The 22,738-nt window shown below is 43.5% G+C and overlaps 5 protein-coding genes across 9 annotated transcripts in view; 2 read left to right on the top strand and 3 right to left on the bottom strand.

Moving 5' to 3' along the window:
• Positions 1–244: 244 nt before the first annotated feature.
• On the top strand, positions 245–3,660 carry mlst8 (MTOR associated protein, LST8 homolog (S. cerevisiae)). 2 transcript variants are annotated; one of them, XM_056366374.1, is made up of 9 exons: positions 245–361; positions 675–848; positions 1,198–1,249; positions 1,355–1,517; positions 1,601–1,676; positions 1,816–1,968; positions 2,063–2,187; positions 2,417–2,580; positions 2,943–3,660. In XM_056366374.1, exons 2-9 carry the CDS (start codon positions 720–722, stop codon positions 3,059–3,061), a joined length of 981 nt encoding a protein of 326 aa, XP_056222349.1. In that variant the 5' UTR covers positions 245–361; positions 675–719; the 3' UTR covers positions 3,062–3,660. The 2 variants fall into 2 exon arrangements, with proteins under 2 accessions (XP_056222349.1, XP_056222350.1); XM_056366375.1 differs by having other exon boundaries at positions 284–361; positions 579–848.
• Positions 3,661–3,749: 89 nt separating this feature from the next.
• bricd5 (BRICHOS domain containing 5) lies at positions 3,750–8,310 on the bottom strand. Of its 2 annotated transcripts, XM_056366378.1 has the most exons (6): positions 7,735–8,310; positions 7,354–7,491; positions 7,093–7,242; positions 6,826–6,933; positions 5,354–5,504; positions 3,993–4,219 (listed from the first exon to the last, which is right to left on the bottom strand). In XM_056366378.1, the coding sequence occupies exons 1-6, from the start codon at positions 7,786–7,788 to the stop codon at positions 4,125–4,127; spliced, it is 696 nt and encodes a 231-aa protein (XP_056222353.1). In that variant the 5' UTR covers positions 7,789–8,310; the 3' UTR covers positions 3,993–4,124. The 2 variants fall into 2 exon arrangements, with proteins under 2 accessions (XP_056222352.1, XP_056222353.1); XM_056366377.1 differs by lacking the exon at positions 5,354–5,504 and having other exon boundaries at positions 3,750–4,219.
• An 81-nt stretch (positions 8,311–8,391) lies between these two features.
• pgp (phosphoglycolate phosphatase) lies at positions 8,392–11,340 on the bottom strand. The gene is made up of 2 exons (XM_056366376.1): positions 10,451–11,340; positions 8,392–9,523 (listed from the first exon to the last, which is right to left on the bottom strand). Exons 1-2 carry the CDS (start codon positions 11,043–11,045, stop codon positions 9,198–9,200), a joined length of 921 nt encoding a protein of 306 aa, XP_056222351.1. The 5' UTR covers positions 11,046–11,340; the 3' UTR covers positions 8,392–9,197.
• Positions 11,341–11,903: 563 nt separating this feature from the next.
• Positions 11,904–14,061, bottom strand: zdhhc4 (zinc finger DHHC-type palmitoyltransferase 4). Its single transcript, XM_056366329.1, has 6 exons — positions 13,929–14,061; positions 13,725–13,798; positions 13,406–13,584; positions 12,757–12,882; positions 12,409–12,653; positions 11,904–12,313 (listed from the first exon to the last, which is right to left on the bottom strand). The coding sequence occupies exons 1-6, from the start codon at positions 14,049–14,051 to the stop codon at positions 12,014–12,016; spliced, it is 1,047 nt and encodes a 348-aa protein (XP_056222304.1). The 5' UTR covers positions 14,052–14,061; the 3' UTR covers positions 11,904–12,013.
• grid2ipb (glutamate receptor, ionotropic, delta 2 (Grid2) interacting protein, b) overlaps positions 13,951–22,738 on the top strand; it is a 38,568-nt gene continuing 29,780 nt past the window's right edge. For 2 of the 3 annotated variants that reach the window (XM_056366327.1, XM_056366324.1), the window contains exons 1-5: positions 13,951–14,087; positions 15,430–15,582; positions 18,680–18,933; positions 19,105–19,434; positions 20,122–20,276. In XM_056366327.1, coding sequence (XP_056222302.1) covers positions 18,688–18,933; positions 19,105–19,434; positions 20,122–20,276 — 731 coding nt within the window. In that variant the 5' untranslated portion in view covers positions 13,951–14,087; positions 15,430–15,582; positions 18,680–18,687. Of the gene's footprint in view, positions 14,118–15,429; positions 15,583–18,679; positions 18,934–19,104; positions 19,435–20,121; positions 20,277–22,738 lie in introns of all 3 variants that reach the window. The other variant, XM_056366325.1, reaches the window with a different exon arrangement.

Here is a 22,738-nt window from a genome sequence, read left to right as displayed (position 1 = left end):
GTCAAGCATGTAAAGCAACTGATATTGTTCCATTATTGAAATGTAATGAGCAACCAGAGTTTAAAAACAAACTCACAGGTAACACTATTCTCTAATTGAAGTTTTGTAATTAAAGTATATTTTGACTAAAATAAGGACTTACGCAATGTTGGCGCCATGTCTCCATTGATAAACTGGATTTAAATAAACAGCTTTTTACGTTTACTGTCGTCCGCTCTTCTTGCCATGACCAAAAGCAGGTTTGGTCAGTAGATGGCAGCACTGCGCTGGTGCTGAAGAACACGGAACGTTCAAAACACAATCGTATGTTTCTAGGGGACACATTGTAGGGACGTACAGACATCAACACAAACAACTGAAGGTAATCATAACGTTTCGTATTTCTTCTGATAAGAGGTTGAAACTGTTATAAATGAAGTCCTACAGTGAAATGACGTCACAACCGCAGGGCGTTAGTGTGTAGCAGAAACGTTAGCTAACTGTCTGAATTGCATAGCCTTTAAACCAAGCTAGGCTACTTTTTGCTAACGTTAGCCTGCACGTTTCAAAATAAATGTTTGTTTTTTTTTTCCCCACAGTGTGACAATAACTGAACCTTGTTCCTGTAAACACGTGACTTGTAACGATATTAAGAAAACTACAGCAGCTAGCTGACCTCCTACATTTCCATACAGTGTCATACTCGCTTCAGTCCGAGCGGTGACGAGCACCAGTCAAGCATGAATGTGAACCAGGGGACGGTGGGCAGCGACCCGGTCATTCTGGCCACGGCTGGATACGACCACACCGTCCGTTTCTGGCAGGCCCACAGCGGGATCTGCACCAGGACAGTCCAGCACCAGGACTCTGTATCCTTTACTCTGACTGGCATGCTGTGAAAGATATTTATAATATCATAATTGAGCTGACATTTGATCATTTGACTTTTGCATTTGAGTTGATCAAACGACTGCTATTACCAGTACACCTGTGTTTAACATGTTCTACTGACCCATATCTCAGTCAAACCAACATGTTTCTGTCAGAAGCTGTTCATTGTGTTTGAAGCAGCTCCAGGATTTGTCTGTGGATGAGATCTTCACAGCGGTGTGTCCCCTCTGCTTTAGAGAAACTTGTTCAACTTCACAAATCAGAACCTTGCTGTAAAATGTTATAGACATGACCCAAACAAACCACTTCCTTAACGTTTGCTTCCAGCAAGTAAATTCACTTGAGGTCACACCTGACAGGAGTATGATTGCGGCTGCAGGTTGGTAAATCCTTTGCTTCATTAGTCAATTAATATCATGCTGGGACTGCAAAATTAAACTCATCTCTGCTATATTTCACATTAAGTTTGCACTCTGCTTTCTAGGTTATCAGCACATCCGCATGTACGACCTGAATTCCAACAACCCCAACCCGGTGATCAACTATGACGGAGTTAGCAAGAACATCACGTCTGTGGGCTTTCATGAAGATGGACGCTGGATGTACACAGGAGGAGAGGACTGCATGGCTCGCATCTGGGATCTGAGGTACTGCAGGGCAAGCTCACCGACCTGTGTTATATTTACTTTGTGATCAACAAACTAAACTTTTATCCTTGCTCCTCTTACAGGTCAAGAAATCTGCAGTGTCAGAGGATTTTCCAAGTCAATGCTCCAATCAACTGTGTGTGCCTGCACCCTAACCAGGTAAGTGGTTTATTAATATTGGTTGCTTGTTATTTTGGTGGTGCAAGATATGTCTGTTTAATCTAATGTTACTGTAGGTCAATTACAGTGTGTGCTTACTGCCTGCAAATGTCAGTAAACGATCAGTATTGTTTTTCAGGCAGAGCTGATTGTTGGAGACCAGAGTGGAGTGATTCATATCTGGGATCTGAAGACTGACCACAATGAACAGCTGATTCCTGAGCCAGAGGTCTCAATCAACTCAGTTCACATTGACCCAGATGCAAGTTACATGGCAGCAGTCAACAGCTCGGTCGGTACCCAAACAGTCTGGAAAGCGCCGATACTGTGTTGAGTGTTAAGTTAAATTCTACGACTAAAACAGCCTCCTTTGTTCTCCTTGACAGGGAAACTGTTATGTGTGGAACCTCGCTGGAGGCATTGGAGATGAAGTGACTCAGCTCATTCCCAAAACTAAGATCCCTGCCCACAACCGCTACTCTCTCCGCTGCAAGTTCAGCCCAGATTCAACGTGAGTGACCTTCTCCTCTACAAAACCTAATCTGTCCAATAACAAATAATGCTACTGTAGCTTGGAAAACGTACAGTCGATTTTAAACATGTCTGCCCTGTTGGATACTGTTGGATACTTTAATGAGATGCTGTTGTGCTCTAAAAATCTGATTTGCAAATTGAAGTTTCCATTTGGGATGTTTTGAAGTTGAAGATAATGACTTTTTTGTGTCTGTCGTCATCTGCAGACTTTTGGCCACATGCTCAGCAGATCAGACCTGTAAGATCTGGAGAACGACCAACTTCTCACTTATGACTGAACTCAGCATCAAGAGCAACAATCCTGGAGAGACGTCGAGAGGTTGGATGTGGGACTGTGCCTTCTCTGGAGACTCCCAGTATATTGTAACTGGTCAGTACATGAGCCCTGGTAGCACTTTTTTGAGTTGGTAATTCATGTGTTCTGTCACGTTTTACACTATCAGTTTTGTTTATCCTGGTCGCACTGTGTAGTATTCATAACAAAAGAAGCTACAATTCCTTTTTACGGAGAAAATCCACCGATTCTGTTCTCTAGAAAAGATTTAAAAACCTATGAAAGATCTGCGATGTTCCCTGAGATACCACACCTCAAAACAAAAAGAAAAACTACTAGTTGTGTGTGATTCAAATGCATTTTTGAATTTGTGAGGGTGACATATGTTGAAGCTAAAACTGAGTGATTAAGATTTAATTTGCCTTGCGGTGAATTTAAGGTTGTGTTTTCTATCACAGCGTCCTCTGACAACCTGGCTCGCCTGTGGTGTGTGGAAACCGGCGAGATCAAGAGGGAATACAGCGGCCACCAGAAGGCCGTGGTGTGTCTGGCCTTCAATGACAGTGTGCTGGGCTGAGGAGGAGGAGGAGGAGGAGGGGGAAGAAAGAGATGAAGATGAAGTGAAAAGAGGTGGCGGTCAGTCACTGCAAAGGAAGCATAAGGACTCTTAAGAAGATGTGAGTGAATTCTCAGAGGGTGTGTGTCCGTCGGCGTCAGTGGGAATTTTTTAAAAGTTTAAAAGTTCTCCCTGAAATTATAATCTTGAGAAAGCAGAGGCTTGTGTTTGAACATAATGACGGTTCTTCTGCCAGATGCCTGTAAGTATTCAAATATAGAAATAAGTCTGAGTTGAATGAAAATACATGGTAGTGTTTATAAACTACCCTACACAGTTTTAACTTCATCATTCTGTGCACAAACCAGACCAATTTCAAGTCTTCGTTTTTATAGTACACCATATTTATTGTACGAAAAGGACCACGTTATTTACAGTAACTTTGTGTTTGGACGGGCCATGGAATTGATTAACCTCTCATGTGTGATTTATGTATGATTCATTTGATACTCTTCATTCAGAGTCGAGTTGTAAGGTGTACTATTCTTAATGACCCTGTGTGGATTAGAGAGTAAATGAAGGTTGAGATTCCACAGTAAAGACAAGTCTGTACTCTGTGAGTTCTGTCAGTCTCCTTTCAATTTTCACTCTGATGAAGAAAAATCAGACAAAAATACCCAACAGTCTTTTATTGGGCAGATCAAAACACTCACATCGCAACAGGAATGGTTACACATAATTACACTGCAGTAGTGGGTTACAGGAAATACAATTAGAGGTGTATACAAAAAAAAAAAAAGGGATCTTTCTTCTGTAATCTCTGAAGTGTGCCACCAGAGGGTATTAGACATGAAGGGAGTGACGATGGGGCTTTGGCGATAACCGTGACAGTCTGTCTCCATCTCTTCTCTCTCGGAAGGATGGAAACAGACTGGAAGGACTGGCTGCTTCACTGGTTAACTGGCGGCTGTATGGCACAAAGGAAACAGTCAAAGCTGTTTTTTTTTCTTGTAGAAGGAGAGCTATAAAGATAACTTTGCTTCCCTGATCTTTTGCCGGGAGGAGAAGAATTGAATACACACAGTCACTCTGGCAGGTAGTAGAAACAGACAGACACGCAGATGTTGCTGGGGAAGCAGATGTCGATGCAGAAGTAGACCAGCCTCTGTTTGCCCGGGCCTGAGAAACAGGGAGAGAGAGAGAGAGAGAGAGAGAGAGAGAGAGAGAGAGAGAGAGGGTGACGCATTAAAATACATGACAAAGCTGTTTAGAGCCTTTATAATGGAGACGGATCAGAACTCTCCTGGCATTGAACCAGTCACGAAATAGGTCACTGTCACAAACAGTCGATGGTTTAAAAGCAGCCTGATAAGTGTGTGATATTTACACTACTAAAGATATGTCAAATGTGCCAGCAGCACGACAGGTACTAGGTTGTTGAGTGACTATGCAGTTAAGTACGTAGTGTTTTTTTTTTTTCAGCCTGCCATTTACGGCCACAGTGGAAAGGTCACTGCGAGTAGATCGGGGGTTGAGTTTCAGCCTGACACTTTGCTTCGTCATGGAGTTGCCGGCTGACTAATTTTAAATACTGCCCGTGCACAGCCTCTGTGAGTCCTGACAAATGTATCCTGAACTCAGCTTGTGTACTTTGCTGATTTTTTTAAGCTAACATCTTAATTGACTCTATTAGCAAATAATGGCAACGTTTCAGTGAAGTTTTTGATCTATTTTGATAATTGATTAACCACAAATGCCAAAAAATAGTTTAGTTTCAGCTTCTAAAATGTGAGGAATTGTTGCTTTTCTTTGTCATTTACGGCAGTAATCATTGGGTTTTGGACAAAGACAAATATGAAGATGTCATCCTGGGCTCTGGGAGATTATATAATATTATTTCACTATTTCCTGACATTTCACTGACAAAACAATGAATCAAGGAAATAATCGTCAGGATTACTCGGTTGTCTGTCGGCAGGGGAAATTCTGGATTCATAAATCAGTAGTTAAGCTGAAACCACATGTGGTTTCCTTAATTTATTGTAAGCCCAGGATTTAAAGGTTCAGGCTGGAGTAATCTATATTTTTGCGTTGATAAATCGTGTGAAAAATCCAGAACCAACAATCTTCTCTGACTTGTCTTCCGTGTCTGCAGAGTGAGTCTGATGCCCATTCATTTCTCCTAAATCTTCTGGGCGCTGTAGTTTATAGCAAATGTTACTCAAACAGGATCCCACCAGTGAAAGACACATGACATCATTTGATGTTTATGTAAAAACAATCCTTTGGTTTCTAAAGTTTGACTGTTCTGACCTTTGGCCCTCTTGGTCCAGTGGACAGACCTGTCCCGACACAGAGCCTGCAGAGGCTCCTCAAGCGTGGACACGTCCACCTGATTGGCTGCCAGCACCCCCAGGAACTCTGTGTGCCTCTGGGTCTCATTCCCAGACAGCTGGAAGTGACTCTGCGGAGGACAGTATCACAGTATCTCAACAGAAAACCCACAACGGACAAAGAGTTTTGTCCTCTGCAGAAAGGAGTATAAAACTCCCGAGCTGGAGCGTCATTCAGTTGCTATCACAGTGTCAAGGTCGTTTGAATACATTTGAGAGAAAGCGGTGGAGATATGAAGAGGGAAACCAAGGCTGAAACTCGAGCCGCTATTAGGCCGATATCTTCGCCGATGAGGTCAACGCGGCTGCACATTCACGCTCTTCTTCGCCGCAAAGGCTCTGTGTAATTGCACCACTTACTCCTCCGATAGTGAACCACTCGGACTACTGTCATGCTTGAGTGGGTCACATAACAACCACTTTTCCTCTGCTGCATGAGACCAAGACGACCATTGTGCCTCAACACAGAGACGAACCACATCCACTCTCCATCCAAACGAGCCTTTCCCGCCTATCATAGATTAAATGACGACGATCAACAGCTAGGTTTGAATGCGGAGGGGCAGTGTGAGACATGTGACACCACAAAAATGCTCAGAGACTCAACTGCAGCTTTTGATGCGTGGAAATGGGCTATTGTGCAAGAAGATAAGGCAGAGAACCAGAATTTGCTCTCAGTTTACCTGCAAGGTCCCATTTACCTACAGCATGGCCATTCACCTGCTCATATTGTCACATTACAATTAGGATTCACATGGTTCCCTACAAATCATATGAGGGCAACAGGGCTGAATTCACAGTGACAGTCAGGCGTCAAGGTTGTGTACCAGTCAGGTATTTGCCACCGGGCAGATACACATGGCCCTCCCCTGACTACCCAGTGCATCAGGCTGTATTTTAATCCAAGAGGAGTCTTAAAAGCTAAAGAGCCCTCACACAGAGCGGCCATTGTGCCCCGCTCCAGGGCTTGGGCTCGCTCCCGTAGCCTCCTGTAAGAAGATCCAGGGCGCGCTGAGGGGGCTGGAGGGATCAGATGTGCTGAGGAATTCAGCCGTGGAGGCGAGAGAGGGAGACTCTTATGGGCTCTTCAAGGCCCTTGTATGCTTCACATCTTTCTCTGTACGGAGTGGCGAGGAAGTCATGCAAAACAAATGAAACCCAGCGGGTCCTGGCTCAGTGGATAAAGCTATGAGTCGCAGACAGAAATGCCAGTTCACACATTAGTGAGGCTGATACTTCAGAAACAGCTGGCAGAGCTAAAAGGGCAGCCCCCGGCTTTCTTTTTCTTAATAAGCGTTTTGCAGTCTCACATATCCTGAACGCAGCGAGGGAAATCCTGTTATATAACTCGACTGTTCAGTTCTCACGTGTTGAAATGTCACTGCCTGTTACCTTGTGTGTTGACTCATGAAGGAGGGAGTGCACGTTGTCATAATCGGACGGCTCCATCTTTCGCAGGAGGCAGCTGTCCTGCTCGACTGGTTTGTAACAAATCAAACCCTGCAACACAACAGCAGACAGTCGGCCGCTTGCATTACTTTCCATTTCTCTCAGCTGGAATGTAAATCACATTGTGAACACTGTCAGGAAAAGGAAGGAAAAAAAAAAAAAAAAAAGCCAAATGTGTGAATGACAACAATGCAAATCATCTGTACGCACATGTTTGATATCAAACAGCACAGTGGACGTCTGATTTGCTGGTGAGGTCACGGAAAAGGTCACCAGGTCGTTCTGCTGGTCCACAACGGCCGACTGATTGATCAGAGCTCCAGTCTGATCTGGAGCTGCGATTCTCACAATCTGTAAAGACTGCAGAAACACGTTCTGATTATTGGAGGTAGAAAAACAAACAAACAAACAAAAATAAAAAACCCCAGTGGGACAACATGGAGGTTACGGTGGGTGAGGTGTGCGTCATACCTGAGAGTGGGGTTGCGACATCCCGAGGTACCCCGTCAAACCGAGGGTAATGACAACCAGGAGCAGAGAGGCTGAGAGGCTGACCCAGAATGCCTTGTGTGGGAAGTGGGACTGGGGGGACGCAGCAGAGCCCCCATCCTGAAGAGATGTCACCGCACACAAGAAACAATGACGAGCTATTTCAAAAAGTACTCGACATCTCGGTACAGGGCCATAAACCACCAGCCGTATTCATGTGATTGTTACTGTTTTGCTGCTGAAATTTGGAGTTAAATGAACATCTGGAAGTCCCATCCTCCTCTACAAATGATTCTTGCTGGTAATGTAGAAAAGTGGTAAAATCTTTCCTCAGTCAATATGGAATAAATGTCTTCTACTTACCGTGCACTGTGCTTCCTCCAAACGGTTTTCTGAATGTTTCCAGCACCTCACCATCCTGTGTCCCTTGACGGCTCCTCACTCAGTCTGCTCCCTTCTCGTGGCTATCGGCATGGAGCTGTGGTCATGACCAGCGCTGACTGAGACTCGCTTCACCTGGCCAGCTTCTCTTTGTCCCCACAGACCTCAGACCTCCCCTCTTCTTCTTCCTCCTCCTCCTCCTCCTCCTCCTTTGGTCTCACTGTTTCCCTCCCAAAACAGTCACCCACTTTCACACAAAGCTCTGCATCTTGCCAGTTTTCAAGTTTGGTCTTCCTGCAATTTCCTCCCTTTTTTTTTAATGTCTTCCCTGTCTGATATGACTTAATATGCCGCTCTTAACATTATCCATCTTTGTACCTACTCTGCCCCCCACCCCCCTCATTCAAACATACACTTACAGGAGAGGAATTGGCCGCCCTCCCCGGGCCACACAAAGGACAAAGAGGTGAGGCAGGCGCAGGTTGGAAAGTCTCTCTCATCAGGTGAGAGGTGATATGCGCTTCTAACTGCTGCTGCTGCATCCAGCCGCTGACAGCCCAAGGTGACTTTAAGCGCAGTATTCAGAGGGAAGTTTGCTGTGTTCACTTTGAACTTAAAGCCACAGAGAGCAGAGGCTGATTTAGTGAAGATAGTTTTATGTTTTATTACAGACTTCAGCATTGCTTTGGAGGCAGAAGTGATGCTGTTACTGAAGACAAGTCAGAAAGTGGATGGTAAAAGGAAGATTGAAATACATCTGAAACATTAATGTCATTCTGTTTCAATAATAGTTCACGTAACAGACATAAACGACAGGACTGGATATCATTGCACCTTCCCATGAGTCTTAATTGCAGATATGAGAACATTCTGTTGAGGTGTTAAAATACACAAAGAAACACAAAGCTCAAATACCCGTTTTGTGCAATTTAGCCCCATTCTCTGCCTCTACCTGAACACACATATATTACCAAACTGTTGACTGTCTTTTTGTGTGCTTATTTCCCCTCTTGAGTTTGACTACTTGTTGCTTAAGGGGCGATTGCACCACAGACAGGATAAGCCCTTTAAAGTAAACTCACCTCTTACTCAAAAAAAGGAACATACACTCCTCTGCTTTAGCCACACTCTTTAACACTTAAATTACATTGAAACAATACTGGAAATTGTTGTTCTTGTGTTAATAATCAAACATTTAAATCATTTAAAATAAGCAGGTTTTAATAATGGTTTAGTATAAGACAAAAGTGCTGATAAAATCTGGATAGTGTCTCTAGAGTCTTTGTGTCCTCTATCACACGACAGCTGTGACTTTGTTATAGAGATGATTTGAATCTTTGTGAAAATATTCCCTTTTTAGAAGACAGTGAACCCTGGCATGTGACAGGCTACCCAAATTCCTCAGGTTTACAGTAGCTAGGCTATCACGTAGCTACTCTTCAGTCTCATCCCTGCAGAGCTGGAAGGAGGTCTGCGATGCTCTCCACGTAATAATCCGGCACCATCCCCTGCTTTTCCGCGCAACCGCTCTTCTGATGAGCCTCAGCATCCGCCACGGTGCTGACCCCCGTGAGGGTGAGGAGGGTCTTCAGACCGCAGTTGGAGCCCAGCATGATGTCCGTGTCGAGGCGGTCGCCCACCATCAGGCAGCGCTCGCGGTCCACGCCGAACTGCGAGGCCACGCAGTCGAACATGAAGTGGTTGGGTTTGCCCACCGTCTGGGCCTGGCGCTGGGCGGCTGTCTCGACGGCCTGCAGCAGGCAGCCTGTACCTGAGGGGGAGTTGAGGTGACCTTTTACTTAATGCCACTACAGATCACAGCAAATCTATTTAATTCCCTGTGCCATCAACTGATAATTTAGCTCGACAAAGGAAAGCGAGAGTTCCTGTGGCCCTTGCAGCTCATTGAAGGAGCACTCCAGCATCTGAGCCTTAAACTTCCATTAAAAAAAGGATAGTCAAAATAAAAGCTGTAGTATGATGACTTTAAGTCCTAGAGTCCAATCCAATCCATCATTAGAGTTATTTTTCTAAGACTTGACGAAGCTCATCCAGAGCCACAGAACACATGAAACAACTGTGCCCCTTTTTAAAAAAAATCTGTAAATTTGGTTATTGCTTGTTTTTTTCTTGAGGTCGCAGCATCTGCACCAGCTTTTTGACAAAGTTCCCACTCTTAACTCAACTCTTAAAAATGTATGGGTAATGTACAGTCTGGCTTTGTTTTACAGTTAAAGTGTCTAAAGAGAGTATTTCAATACTTCTGGCATTTGATGGACTTCAGAGCAGATGGGAGGAACAGGGTCAGACAGGTATGAGCCAAAACCTCTATTATATTTGCATACCTACCACAGGCCTTTACACATAACTGTGTGTCCTGGACTTTCCAGGAAGTAGACTTTTTTACATACACATAAGAACATTAAAGTTCTGCATCTTTCATGTGTGTTATTTTAAGCATGATTCAGTATCCAGCACGTTTCTCTTGAGAATGTATAGGTCTGTGAGTGATAAGTCTCTTTTTTTACTGACATGAAAAATGTATGTCAAGACCTGTCAAATTCAAAAAATGAAGCCTTATTTTCACCACACAAAACAAAAATTGTGTGAGTGTGAGAGCTCAACGTGTGTCAACAGCTTCACTTTGTGTGTTAATCTGCTCTAAGCCTCTTTAATGTGTCCGGTGTAGTATCCCTACCTGGCACAGCCTTGCCCCCCTCCAGGGGCAGCCTGGTGTCCCTGTTGGTTCCCACAAACAGACAGTCCTGCTGGGTCAGGTACTGCAAGGCTCTGTTCAGCTTCATGTAACTGAAATGTTCGTCAAAGCCGACCACCACCGCCTTCACCTCGGGGTCCAGAGGCACGTTGGCCCAGTCGATCTGCTTCCCGGAGATGTGGTCTGGTCCCACCCCGGTCTGCTGGATCCCCACGGCCTCCAGCTCCTGCTTCATCGCGTTGCTGCCTATCAGGTACACTTTGCCCTCCAGCTTGCAGACATTCTTCAGGTACATGGCGGAGCAGTACGCCGTCCCAAACACCTCGTCTTCCGTCACGTTGAACCCCAGCGTTGTCATTTTATCGGCGTACATCTTCCTCGTCTTGCTGCTGTTGTTGGTGACGAAGAAAACCTTCTTCCCATTTTTCTTGAGCAGGTTTATGACTTCAGCGGCGCCGGGGATGGCCTGGTCCCCCCGCCAGATGACCCCGTCGCAGTCAAACAGGACGCTGTCCACCGACTCCAGCACTTGTTTCACCAGCGCTCCGCTCAGCCGTGTGCATTTGGACCCAGACATCGCGGAGGACGGGAGTGATACCGAACCGTTACTCGCTGGCTGGTTTAAAATGAAACGCCTCAGATCTCTGGTAGCGTAGTTACCGCACTTTGCTTTCCCCGCACCGACCGAAGTCACGGACGTTACGGCATAAACTTCTGCAGCACAGTATGTAAAAAAAAAAAAAAAAAAACGCCCAGTTTTGTCTTTGTGTTGAGTAATAAACTGGTTTGGTTTTAAAAGCGTAATATTAAAACTCACGAGAGAGGAGATCTGACCGGACCTGACCTTCTTCCTCTGAGCGTTGCTTCAATTCTGCGAGTTACTTCCGCACCGGCTTAAAGGGGCAGGAACAACACGCGAAGAAGTCCAGCCCCGCTTCCGGTTCAGTCCTAGTTTGTGTCAGTCAGGGCTGAAACTAAATTTTCATAAACAAAACTTGTAATAATATACTTTAATAATATAAATATTATTCCCATGATTAATAGATTATAATAATAAGCATTAGAAAATCATAATATATCATATATAGTGCACACGAGATGCACAAGATCATACATGTCTTGCATTGTCCAACAGTCCAAAACCCCCAAATATTAAGTTTAATATAAGATAAGGTCAACCTAAATTCTTAGGAATCATCAAATGTTTGACATGTTTGCTTAATAATAACTATCAAGGAAACAATTAATTGATTACCAAAAGAGTTGCAGATTAATTTCCATTCAATCAACTGATCGATCAATCATTGCAGCTCTGATTACCATTACATCGAAGACACAGAGTTAAGCATCAGACTCTCTGAAAAATGGAAACTGCTGTCTTTGAAAAACTCAAGATGTTATTTTAACACCAGACAGACACCAGAAGCCATGCAGAAATCATTAACGTAAACTTTATTTCTCCAGTCAGAAGGCGTTCTTAGAAACAGTAAATGTGAACGAACGAACAGTAAATGCAGCATAACAAAACAAGGGCAATATCATTTTTCAGTTGTCTTTTTTCTGAACAGGTTTTGGAGGGAAGAAAATCTCCCCCAGGTTTTTGAGAGGCCCTCGGCTGTAGTAGTATCTTTTAGAGTGGTCTGGCGCGGGGCTACAGAGATGGTCTGCTGTTGTAGTTGGGTGACAATGCTGACAAACATAACCTCGACTTTTGTACCACTCGTTGGAGGTCTGGTTGACCAGAGCCAGGTAGGAATGGAACAGGGCATAACCCGCCAGCAGGAAGAAGACGAAGACCAGAAAGCCCAACATGAAGATGACTCGGGGGAAGGTCAGGAACAGATGCTGGAGGGACAGAGGGAAAAAGAAAATGATTCGACTTGGAAATAAACATGGCTGTAACATATGTTTAGAAAGGGGTCAGCAGTACTGAGACTTGCCTGTACGACAAACAGAGGCCCCGCCGGCTGCTGCTCGCCATATTCATCTATATAACTGGCCCTCAGAAGTCCTGAGTGCAGTACGGCATGAAGCAGCATGTCTGCTGTTAGTAAGGCCATGTCGCCTGCCATGGCACAGACGCTGAAGAGGTAAAGCAGGAAGTAACGTGTGTTCTGAGCACCGATACAGTTGTTCACCCAGACACAGTGGTGGTCGAAACGCTGGACACACCTGTTGCAGACCCCTGAAATACAGACAGGTGTTAACGGTCAGCACTAAATGAGATTTCTATTTCCTTTTTAGCCCGGAGGGAAAAGAACAGCACGAGTCTATAACACAGTACTCACTGCAATGTTTGGAGCGAGCTGGTTTGACAAGCTGGCAGGTCGGACAGGAGACCCCCGGGTGAAACAATCTCCTGTCATACGGATAGATGTGCAGCTGGGCGGCGACTTTCCTCTTTGTCACCGTGCCTGGCAGATGGAGAGTCAAGAGGAGGAGAGTGTAATAATCCTACAACTACTCTGTGATTTTCTCTGGCTATTCTTGTAAAAACACCGGCTAAAATTAGCTAAATGAGGCCTTAAAACCAGTGGTAAGGTAGAGCAGCATCACTCTTTAGGACCAGATAGAATGAACAGAGAATGATCCTTTAGGAACAATGAAATTTCAAAATAGTGCATCCAAGAGGGTTTGGTGACAAGACATGGACCCACATGAGGATGCGGTATTTTTGCCTGTTTTACTGCACTAAGGGTGATGCTGTGTAGCCAGTCCCTTGATTACCAAACTCCCTAAGAAAACAGATTTACCCTCCAGATTACAAAATGAAATTACTGATGTATGTAATTACCAACCTCCTAGTTATTACACATAAGAAGACATAATTTGTCAGCACACTGATAAAGAATGAATCTCTGTCATGTTGGGAAGTGTTAAGGTTAGCTTGTCAGTTGCACTTCCTCTGCAACATACAGCAGCTAATAGAAAATTAACCTGGGTCTCTCTTGATGCAGAGGTAGAAAAAGAAGGTCTTGACGGCCAGCAGGATGTAAGGCACAGACAGGCTGGTCAGAGTGGTGTCCATCTCCCTGCAGAAGCCAAACACCTCGAAGGTGAACTCTGCGTACACAGCGCACTCCAGAAGGACATGCAGATAGATGAACATGTTGTTCCTGCAGTTAAAAGCAGACAGCACAAACTGAAGGCTACAGAATTGCTTCACACAAAAACGAAAGGCAGAATTTGGCTGATAAGACCCAATCAAATATATTATGAGAACAGATTTTTACATGAGGACATTATTACTACAAACCTTTGATGAAACAGCCTGTGCATGGTCCACTGTGAAAACCTCTGGAGCCATTTTGGTGTAATTGGAGCAACTACCTGTGAAGATTATTGGCAACAGTTCTAAACGCAGTAGGCATGTCATTGCACTTCAAGATAATAGTGCAACAGCGCCACCAAGTGTCCGTTTATGAGAATAACAGTTAGTTTCAAGGCTATTCCTTCTTACCTTTACCACAGAGTTGAACAGTATGTTAAAGGGAGTTTGCTGCTGCCCTGAGTATTTGCAGACCAGGACTATACATGTCAGCACCACGACGACGTAGATAGCGAACAGAGTGAGGAAATCCATGTCTCACCTGGCTGCTTCACAGAGACAAAACAACAGGTGCTTATAGTACAAACTGACCACCAACAGGTAGCAAACTCAACAAGACGCTATAGCCATGTCACTGTTAAGTTTTTGTTGTTTATTTTTGTTCAAACATGGGTGAGACTTGTAGACGAAATAAAGCAGGGCGTGTCTTCTGAAATTAAAAGCACGTTCCTGCAAAAACCGACTCGGATGAGTTTACGTTAGCATGCTAACCTGCGTCAGTACCTGACGTTAGCGAACCAGCATATCGATTCTCTAAAGCCGTTAAATAATTAATTTCTCCCTTACCTTCTCGTCTAATCACACATAGCTGCCTCTCAGTGTTTTATCTCACGTCAACATAGCTGGTTTGGCTTTCACTATGGCCACCAGCTTCACTTTTGGTCCATGCTCATGTTACTGTAAACAATGCTATTTCCTTAGCATCGATGTAGCTAACTTCCAAGCTAGTAGCTGACCCGCTGAGGCTGATGGTGCTGAATAAGGTGGGCTGTCTGCTGATATAAATGTGAACTTTGTCCACATATTCATAGTTTGCCGTCTACATATTGTTAATAAAATGATAAAATCTAAAGCTTAATATTAAATATAGTCGACATTCAAATAAGAACATAACTTTAAACTCAAAATAAAAATACATCATTACAAGTAAAAGTCCTGCATTCAAAGTGTAAGAGTAAAAGTATGTAAGCACAATCAAGAAAATGTATTTAAAATATTAAAAGTTAAAGCACTCAAGCAGACAAATCCCCTTAGCTGTGAGTGTTATAGTATTATATATTATATTATTATTAATCAGGAATTCATGTGTAAGCACCATCTTAATGTTGCTGCATGTGTGGAGCTAATCTGAACTATTATGTATGGGACTGCAACTAATGATTATTTTCATTATTGATCATTCTGCAGATTATTTTCTTGTTTAATTGATTGGTTTATAAAAACGTTAGCAAAAGTTAATGTTAGCAAAAGCGAAATTTAGCAATTAATCTTCTGTCAATCGACTATTTTATTTATTAATTGTATCAGCTAAACTTTAACATATTATTAGCAGTTTAATAAGAGAGCATCATAATTTGTAAAGTTAATAGTAAGAAAAGATAGTAAAAGTAAAGTTAAAAGTATAAATTTGTCTCTGAAATGTTGAGGAATAGAAGTATCAGCAAATAGAAATACTCAAAGTAAAGTACAAGTACCTCAAAATTGTACTTAAGTACAGTACTTAATTAAATGGCAAGGAGAACATTCCTTCTTCAAAGTCAGACTCCGAATTAAGATGTTTTATTCCAGTGCTTACATAAATAACTAACTCAGAGTTACTTAGTATTGTTATCTCTCTCTTACTGTCATCCAGTGCTCCACACAACAACAACAACAAGGCATAACAAGACACCTGTTGGATCTGGTTGCGGACATGGCCCAACACTCATGTTACAGCTCACAGTGCTGGAGAGGGGAGTCTTACTCAGGAGCTGTGTGTGCGCGTCTATGGATGTTGTTTAAAAAGGTAAGGGATGTGTGGTTGTGCTGGACTTTTGATGTGCTGTTCTGGTGTGTTTGTCACTTTGAATGTTTCTGATAATAGATAAGTAATCAGTCACAATGCACTGAATGTATTTGCAGTTATAGTTTAGGGTCGAGAAGTCTTTCTTAGTATTTTCCGCGCCATTTATGACTTGACTAATGACTCCCAGTTTTGTTTGTCTTAAAGATAAATCCGTTGCCTTGTATCTTAAGACAAAAACAAAACTTAAAGTATAATATAGACATGCTCAAATGTATGATTTCAGTGAAGAAGAATGTGTTACAGCTGTACTCACTGGACAGTTTTATCAGACTCAGTTGCCTGTAAAATGTCAGTTTTCTCATTATGTTGTCACACACGAGGGAACGGCCTTGGCTGTGGTGTAAGATGGGAGTTTGATTGAAGCAAACAATATGTGTTTGCAGATATAAGCCACTTGTGTTTAATTATTCATTTTGTACTGGACTGCCTGTTCCTTACTGTGTGCTTTGCCTCTAATGCCAGTTCACACTCCAATAGGAACCACCTGTACTCTCTCATCAGCTGTAATGAATTCTCATTTTAATGTTTTCTCTGCAACTTGTTAACTGCTATGGGTTATTGACACACCAGCTAATGACTTAATGTCAGATAATAACAGTATCTGAGGTGCCCTATCAATGATATTGAATAATATGATAACCTCTTTTATATATCTCCCCTATCTACATAATCTCTCACATTCAAGGGTGGAAGCAAGTAATTACATTTACTCCTGTTATTGTAGTTGAATATCTTTTGTGTATTTTGTACCAGTCAGTTGTGTTCTTTGTTGCTGCTTATGACTTCGCCCACGTGCATTTCTGAAAGCTCTGCACACCCTGTGTGGGTGTTTTCATTTGACACCGATTGGACCTCTGCTCATGTTGAAGTTGGGCAGAGCGATGCCAAACTCACTTAGGAATTTTGTCTTTATGAGAAGCACTTGTGTAAGTAATTCACATTACATTCAGCTACTTCAGGTCTTTTTGTTATTGATAATCTGCTGATTATTATCTCAATTAATCAATCTTTCTGTTGGTCTATAAAATAAAAAAAAATAGAAGATTGTAGGTGCTATTTGTAGGATGTGAAGTATCAAAAAAAAGAGAAAAACTGTGGCAGACAGCAGTGCACGCCCAGCTCAGACCAGCCCACCGATTGGACCAGACGACACAGAATGAATGGGCTGAAAGTGACAGAGACTGCACCAGTTTTCACTTTCACGTCTCATTGTTCCACAAATAAATCTATGGCTTCAGGATCATTTAAAGGACGATATAATCAAATAAAAAATTCCACACGCACAGTGGCTTTAAGATTATCGGACTATTTCACCTGCTCTGTACTAGCAGTCAAAAGCCTGCATTGTCAGATACAGACTGTGTCTTGACACTGCAGTGTTTTGTCATATGTTCTGATTTACCACCTGATAACACCTGTCCTAAGGCATGCATGTTGCCTATATGATTCCACTACAGTCAGTGTACGTGTTCGTCATGGGAGGGGAGCATGTGTTCCTTCAGTATTAATGACAAAGGGCTGGAGGAGTGCTGAAGATTCAGCTCATAATCCAGCTAATCCTACAGGCTAAAGTCTTAAATTGCCCCTGCTCCTTCTCAATGGACTGAACATTTCAGTGTGCTCACACACACGGACACGCAGAATTCCAGGCAAGCAGACGCTCCAATTAGTACTCATCAGGCTTTCTTGCATCGACGCAGAGTGATTCTGGGCCAGGAGCGGTCCCTCGGAGAGCCACCTAGCCAAGAGAGGAGGAGAAGGAAAAAGACACACTGGTGTATTTATAGAAAAATGAGGCCTCACAATACCCTTTTTGGAGAGAGAATTATTAAGGAGCCGAGGTGCGCGGGTGTACGCGTCCCAGTTTTCTGATTAACACTGTGCAAGCAGACTGGCCCAAGGATGAATCAGGGATGAGACGCAGGACTAACTCCTTGACACACTCACAAAGAGACTGCACTGGCTTTTCATGCACACTCACCCTTTGCTCATGAGGAGGCTGCTGTGGTTTCAGGGTGGATGAATGGGGCTATATTTTGAGTTTGTCACGCTCTCTGTTTGACTTTGGGTTGTGGGGTGGTCAGGGGGGAGGTTGTTTTTTTTTAATTATTTTTTTTACATTATATTTGAGAGGACAGATTGGATATTAGCCTGCTAGCAGGCCACCTTGACATTCAAGATGAAGAAGTTTTTGCAAAACAAAAAAGGCAGATACTCTTTTCGGCAGAGCAAACGGGGCTCTCGGTGTCCATCTAAAGATTTCTGTAAGTCTTACCAGTTTTGTCCATTGTGTGAATCCTGCTGTGCTGTGGTATTAGAGGCTGTGGAGCACATCATTAGCCTCCAGCTGAGCGAGAGGGTTTATAGTAGATTATATTTAGCAAACACCAACATGTCAATTTTTGTAATTATGTATTTTTCATATTAGAGGTGTTTTTGAAAACTGTCAAATATGGGTTAATTCATTCTGATTTTAATATTTCAATCCAAAATTGAGCCTTTCTATTTGCCATTTTGCCTTATTTATTTGTTATTTGCTGTTTTCTATCTCCTTCATGCTTAAAACTCATCAGTGCAGTCAGTGGTGTGCTCTCTTACTTTGCTGCCTAATTACCGTTCAACAGGCAAGACTTGCATGTGCACTGAGTAAAATAAAAAAATTAGCTGGAGGAACTTTTGTCTCTCAAGCTAATTAAGGTCACAATCTCTGCGACGCCTTAATTTGATTGGCTGCTATGGAGTTTGTGAACCAGGTCAGGGACCGCTGAGTGTGTCATGGCTCAGGGTAGAGGGTTACAGAGCCGTTCACGATAGTACAACTTGAGACACGGGAGACAGCAGGAGGAAGGAGACGGGGAACAACTGCGTCAGTGCAAAGGATTGTTTGATCTAAGCGTGTGTTTGCAATGTCGATAGACTTGGGTGTATTGGCCACTGTGGGTAAGTGTGTTTGAATGTGTGTGCATCTTTTACTTTCTTTCTCAACTCTTCTCTTCCACCTCCACCTTTTCTCTCGCTCTCCCTCTCCTCCCGTAAGTCCTCAGCATGCCGTCGTCCAACCAGGGCTGGCCTGAGGATTTTGGCTTCCAGCTCGGTGGGAATGGGCCCAGCTACATCCTCTCTGTGGAGGAAGGCAGCAGCGCCCACCTTGCAGGGTTGCAGGCGGGGGACCAGGTCCTGGAGATCGAGGGCCATAATGTGTCGACACTGGGTCCGCAAGCCGTCATCGCCATCGCCCAGACTCAGAAGAACATCCCTCCCAGTATCGGAGTGGTGTCCCGCATACAGCAGGTCTGACGGCCTTTGAATCCATCACAGCGATACTGCGACTGTGGATTAATGTCTGTGGAATTACATGACATAGTAAAGTAACCTGTAGATCTGGTGTTTTTGGGGTGATGTTCTGGGGTCAAACACTGAGGCAAATTCTTAAATTATACATATTCTTTTCACCCATTACAGATGGACATCGTACCAGGTCCGGATGGTCGTTTCGGGTTCACCATCGTAGGGGACTGCCCCCTGCTGGTGGAGGACTGCTCGCCTTGCTCTCCGGCTGGCCGCGCGGGTCTGAGGGCCGGTGACTACGTCATGGAGGTCAACGGCATCCCCGTCAGGCAGCACGAGACGGCCGCGGCGCTGATCAAGGCCTCCCAGGGGAGGACGCTCCGGCTGGGGGTGCTGTGCCTCGGCCCCAGGCAGAAACACAGCGTCAGCATAGATGACAGTCAGATGGGTGGAGAGGGGGCAAGACTGGACCGTAAACATAAAGCTCTGGAGTTCAACAGGAAGGTACGTTGAAATACATACACTCACAGCTGAGTCCGGGTTAGCTCCTACACCTGGTCCAGTTGAGTTGTAGAGTTTAAATTAGATTCTCACTGTGATCAATGGAGTCCTACATGAAGCCAAAGTTAGAACAGTTTGGTTGTTTCACAGGAGGGATTTGTGTGTTAATGGTCTTTTTTTTGTGTGTACTTTCCTCACTGGTTTAAAGTGGATGGAGTAAATTTGGAAAAAGGTGATGTCGTGCATTTCTGTGCACCAATCAGAATTGAGCAATACTGTTGTTGTATCTGATCAAACCATGCCCACACAATCCTGATGAAGTAGTTTAGCTGAGTTTTACATGTGCACAAGTTTTAATAAATAACACCGAATAATGTTTTCTTTCATTACTGCTTATTCAGGTTGTAATATTTAATATAATGATTTAATAATAGAAATATTTATGGTTGTAAGTATGAAAAAAATGTTATAGTGATGCTAAATCCTTTAACGTCCAACAAATGTATGTGTGGAATTCCATCCAATGCACAAGTCTTTAAATAATTTATAGTGCAAGAAAAAAACTAAAACAAATAGAGGCACACAAGTGTTGTCATGGTAACAATCTAGCACTGTGTGAAACTATGAGGTGACAGCATCTCGTCCTGAAACTACTCCCTGCTTCTGACATCACTGTGCAATCTCCATCAGGTTGACCAGATTTTAGGTGACGAACCCGAAGTGAAAGAGAAACTCTTCACGGTGCTGAAGCAGTATGCAGCAGAGAAGAGAGTGGAGTGGTTGGCCTCCGTCCTGCCAGAGGTACTCACCACTGACGAGCATCGACAGCTCATCTCCAACATCAGGTAAGAGCCAGAGTGTTTCAATCTCATTTATCTCACGTGGTATAGAATAAATGATGGTAGAAAAGTACAGAAAGTATTTGTAATATGGCAGCGAGTTCAGTGGAAACCTACCGCTTTAGTCCAGCAGCAGAAACAGTGTGTTAATACTGACAATGTGGGCGATAACTGATGACAAAATGTGTTATCCATAGGCATCCAGGACAGGCTGAGACATGTATCATGCCACAAAGACATCCTGATTTGTGTCCGGTTAGCGAACCCTTATCAGATGTTACTCTCTTCTGTTTACCCCAATGTTTCCTTTACGTTCTGTGCAGGTCAAACTGTCCATTAAACCCCAATGTTCTCCCCATAAAAGCCTAAAAAATATATTATTATATATTAAGTACACAAGATTGATTCTTGACAGTCAGTATTGCAGTTTGTGCTACTGCAAAACTTCCACTGTTGTTTAGTTATTACAGTCTCTCTCGGCACACTTGTCATTTTCAAGTCCCAGTGAAAAGTAAAATAATCTGCAGGGATTTGATTCATAATAACCACATAAACAGGCTTTTCCTGTTGCTCATTCTGTCACAGGATGGATTAGAGGGGGTCCCGCCCAGCCATTATAAAGCTTCACTTTAGGTTTAGGTGGGCCCCATCTGGCGCCCGGGGTTTAATCCACAGTGACCCTTCAAGTCGCTTAAAGTCTCATCATCTGTGTTAGTGAAACTGAGAGACTACACTGACTTGGAGGGACCCGAGCTTAGGGTTTTCAGCAGTAAACGAGAATTGGCAACGTGAAGTGAATTCACAGCATGGAGGCGTCTGTGATGAAGAGCCACAGACCGATTTAGTTGAGTACTCGCTTTATGGGAAACATCTTTCAGTACTTGTGGCCATGCTGTTCTGTATCTGCTGTTCATTTTACAAAAAACAAACAAACAAACAAACAAACAAAAAAAAAACTGGATCTACACCCAACAGGTTTTTTGATGGTGTGTTGAAGTGTGTGTCCCTGAGATGGAATAACGCCAGGTAACTGAATGTGAAAAACCATTCAGACGGCCAGAATTACCTGGTTGTCTTCGTGCCAGTATGACCAGCGTCCCTGCCTCTCTCTAAATCCCTGCACAGTTTGTCCACAGATTGCACTTTTTCCACAAGTTGAGCCAATCAAACCTTTTATTCTCTTACTACAGTGGCTTCCTCCACTACTACTACACCACTTTCAGCTCTGTTTAGTGGTATTAATACACTGTAAGAAGGGTTTCCAGCAGTGCGGGATCAGTGTGGAGGTAGTTGCATCGTTTCCCTACCTGAAATGATGTGAGGCAACGGGATTTTTCTCTCTTAAATTGGTCATGAATAATTCAAACACCGTCGGCTGAGAACTCCTCATTGGTATTTGTGTAATGAAGGACACTCCTGTTTGCTTGAGCACCAATAATAACACTGAAGCCATCTCTCTGTGGTTTTTCCATCCCCCACTCATCTCACAACTCTCTTACCTCTCTCCCCATCTCTCTCCCTCTCCCTCTCTCTCTCTCTCTCTCTCTCTCTCTGAGGGGATTTTTTATGTTTTGTTCTGATGGATTTTCTTACTATTGTGCTGAGAGCTCAGGCACTTCCCTGCTCTGTCTGTGTGGTGACTATTTTCCCTTGACACTTGGGTAGAGGCAGCCTCCTGCTTGCACCAAAGGTCCCACCATGTCTTTTATCCTCCTCAGCCAAGGATCACTGTAGCAGTGGGTGTGTCTGCTGTTCTGATCACTACTGCCATAGGTGGTGCAACTCGTGTTTAGATTTGTTTTATTTTGGAGCTATGGGTGACATTTAAAACGATGAATTGCCTGGGGTGAGTACATCTCATTCTTTTCACACGAAGGTTTTATGAAATGTGGTTGTGGTTGGTTGGTTGTTTGCTTTTGAGGGAATTTTTTTTTTTTAAAAACTGCATTTTTATCAGCTTATTCTGTGAATTTTCTTCTATGTGAAGTGGGAGGGGAGTGAATATTTAATGCAATCTGACACAGGACATGGCGATGGCTGCTGATGTTGGTTCTGTTCATTCTCCAGCTTCTTTCTAAGGTCTCTCCAAGGCAATTTACCACAGAGCTTTAAATATATGATTTATTAATTCTAGTGAAAACTCAACAGCATACTCATGCAGTTTGATGTGATGTGACAGCACTTGGATGGATGGACACTGCTTGTTGAAACAGTTAACAATACACAGACCTGCTGCTGCTGTGCCTGTCTCTAAGTGACTGAAGTCATCAGGATGAGTGATGCGCTGCTTTTAGGATGTAATCTCATGACACGTGTTTGGGTGGGTGGGGGTCTGTGTGTGTGTGTGTGTGTGTGTGTGTGTGTTTGAGCGGTGGATGCTTTTGAGCATCATGTTGACTTGCAGATTACATAAATATTACTTTTTAAATTTCATCTGCCTGTATTATACCGAGTGTGTGTGTGTGTGT

The sequence above is a fragment of the Seriola aureovittata genome, chromosome 21 (genome assembly GCF_021018895.1).
Source record: "Seriola aureovittata isolate HTS-2021-v1 ecotype China chromosome 21, ASM2101889v1, whole genome shotgun sequence".
Classification (NCBI taxonomy): Eukaryota; Metazoa; Chordata; class Actinopteri; order Carangiformes; family Carangidae; genus Seriola; species Seriola aureovittata.
Note: the sequence above shows the minus strand (reverse complement) of the source record. Positions and strands in the feature narration are given on the sequence as shown.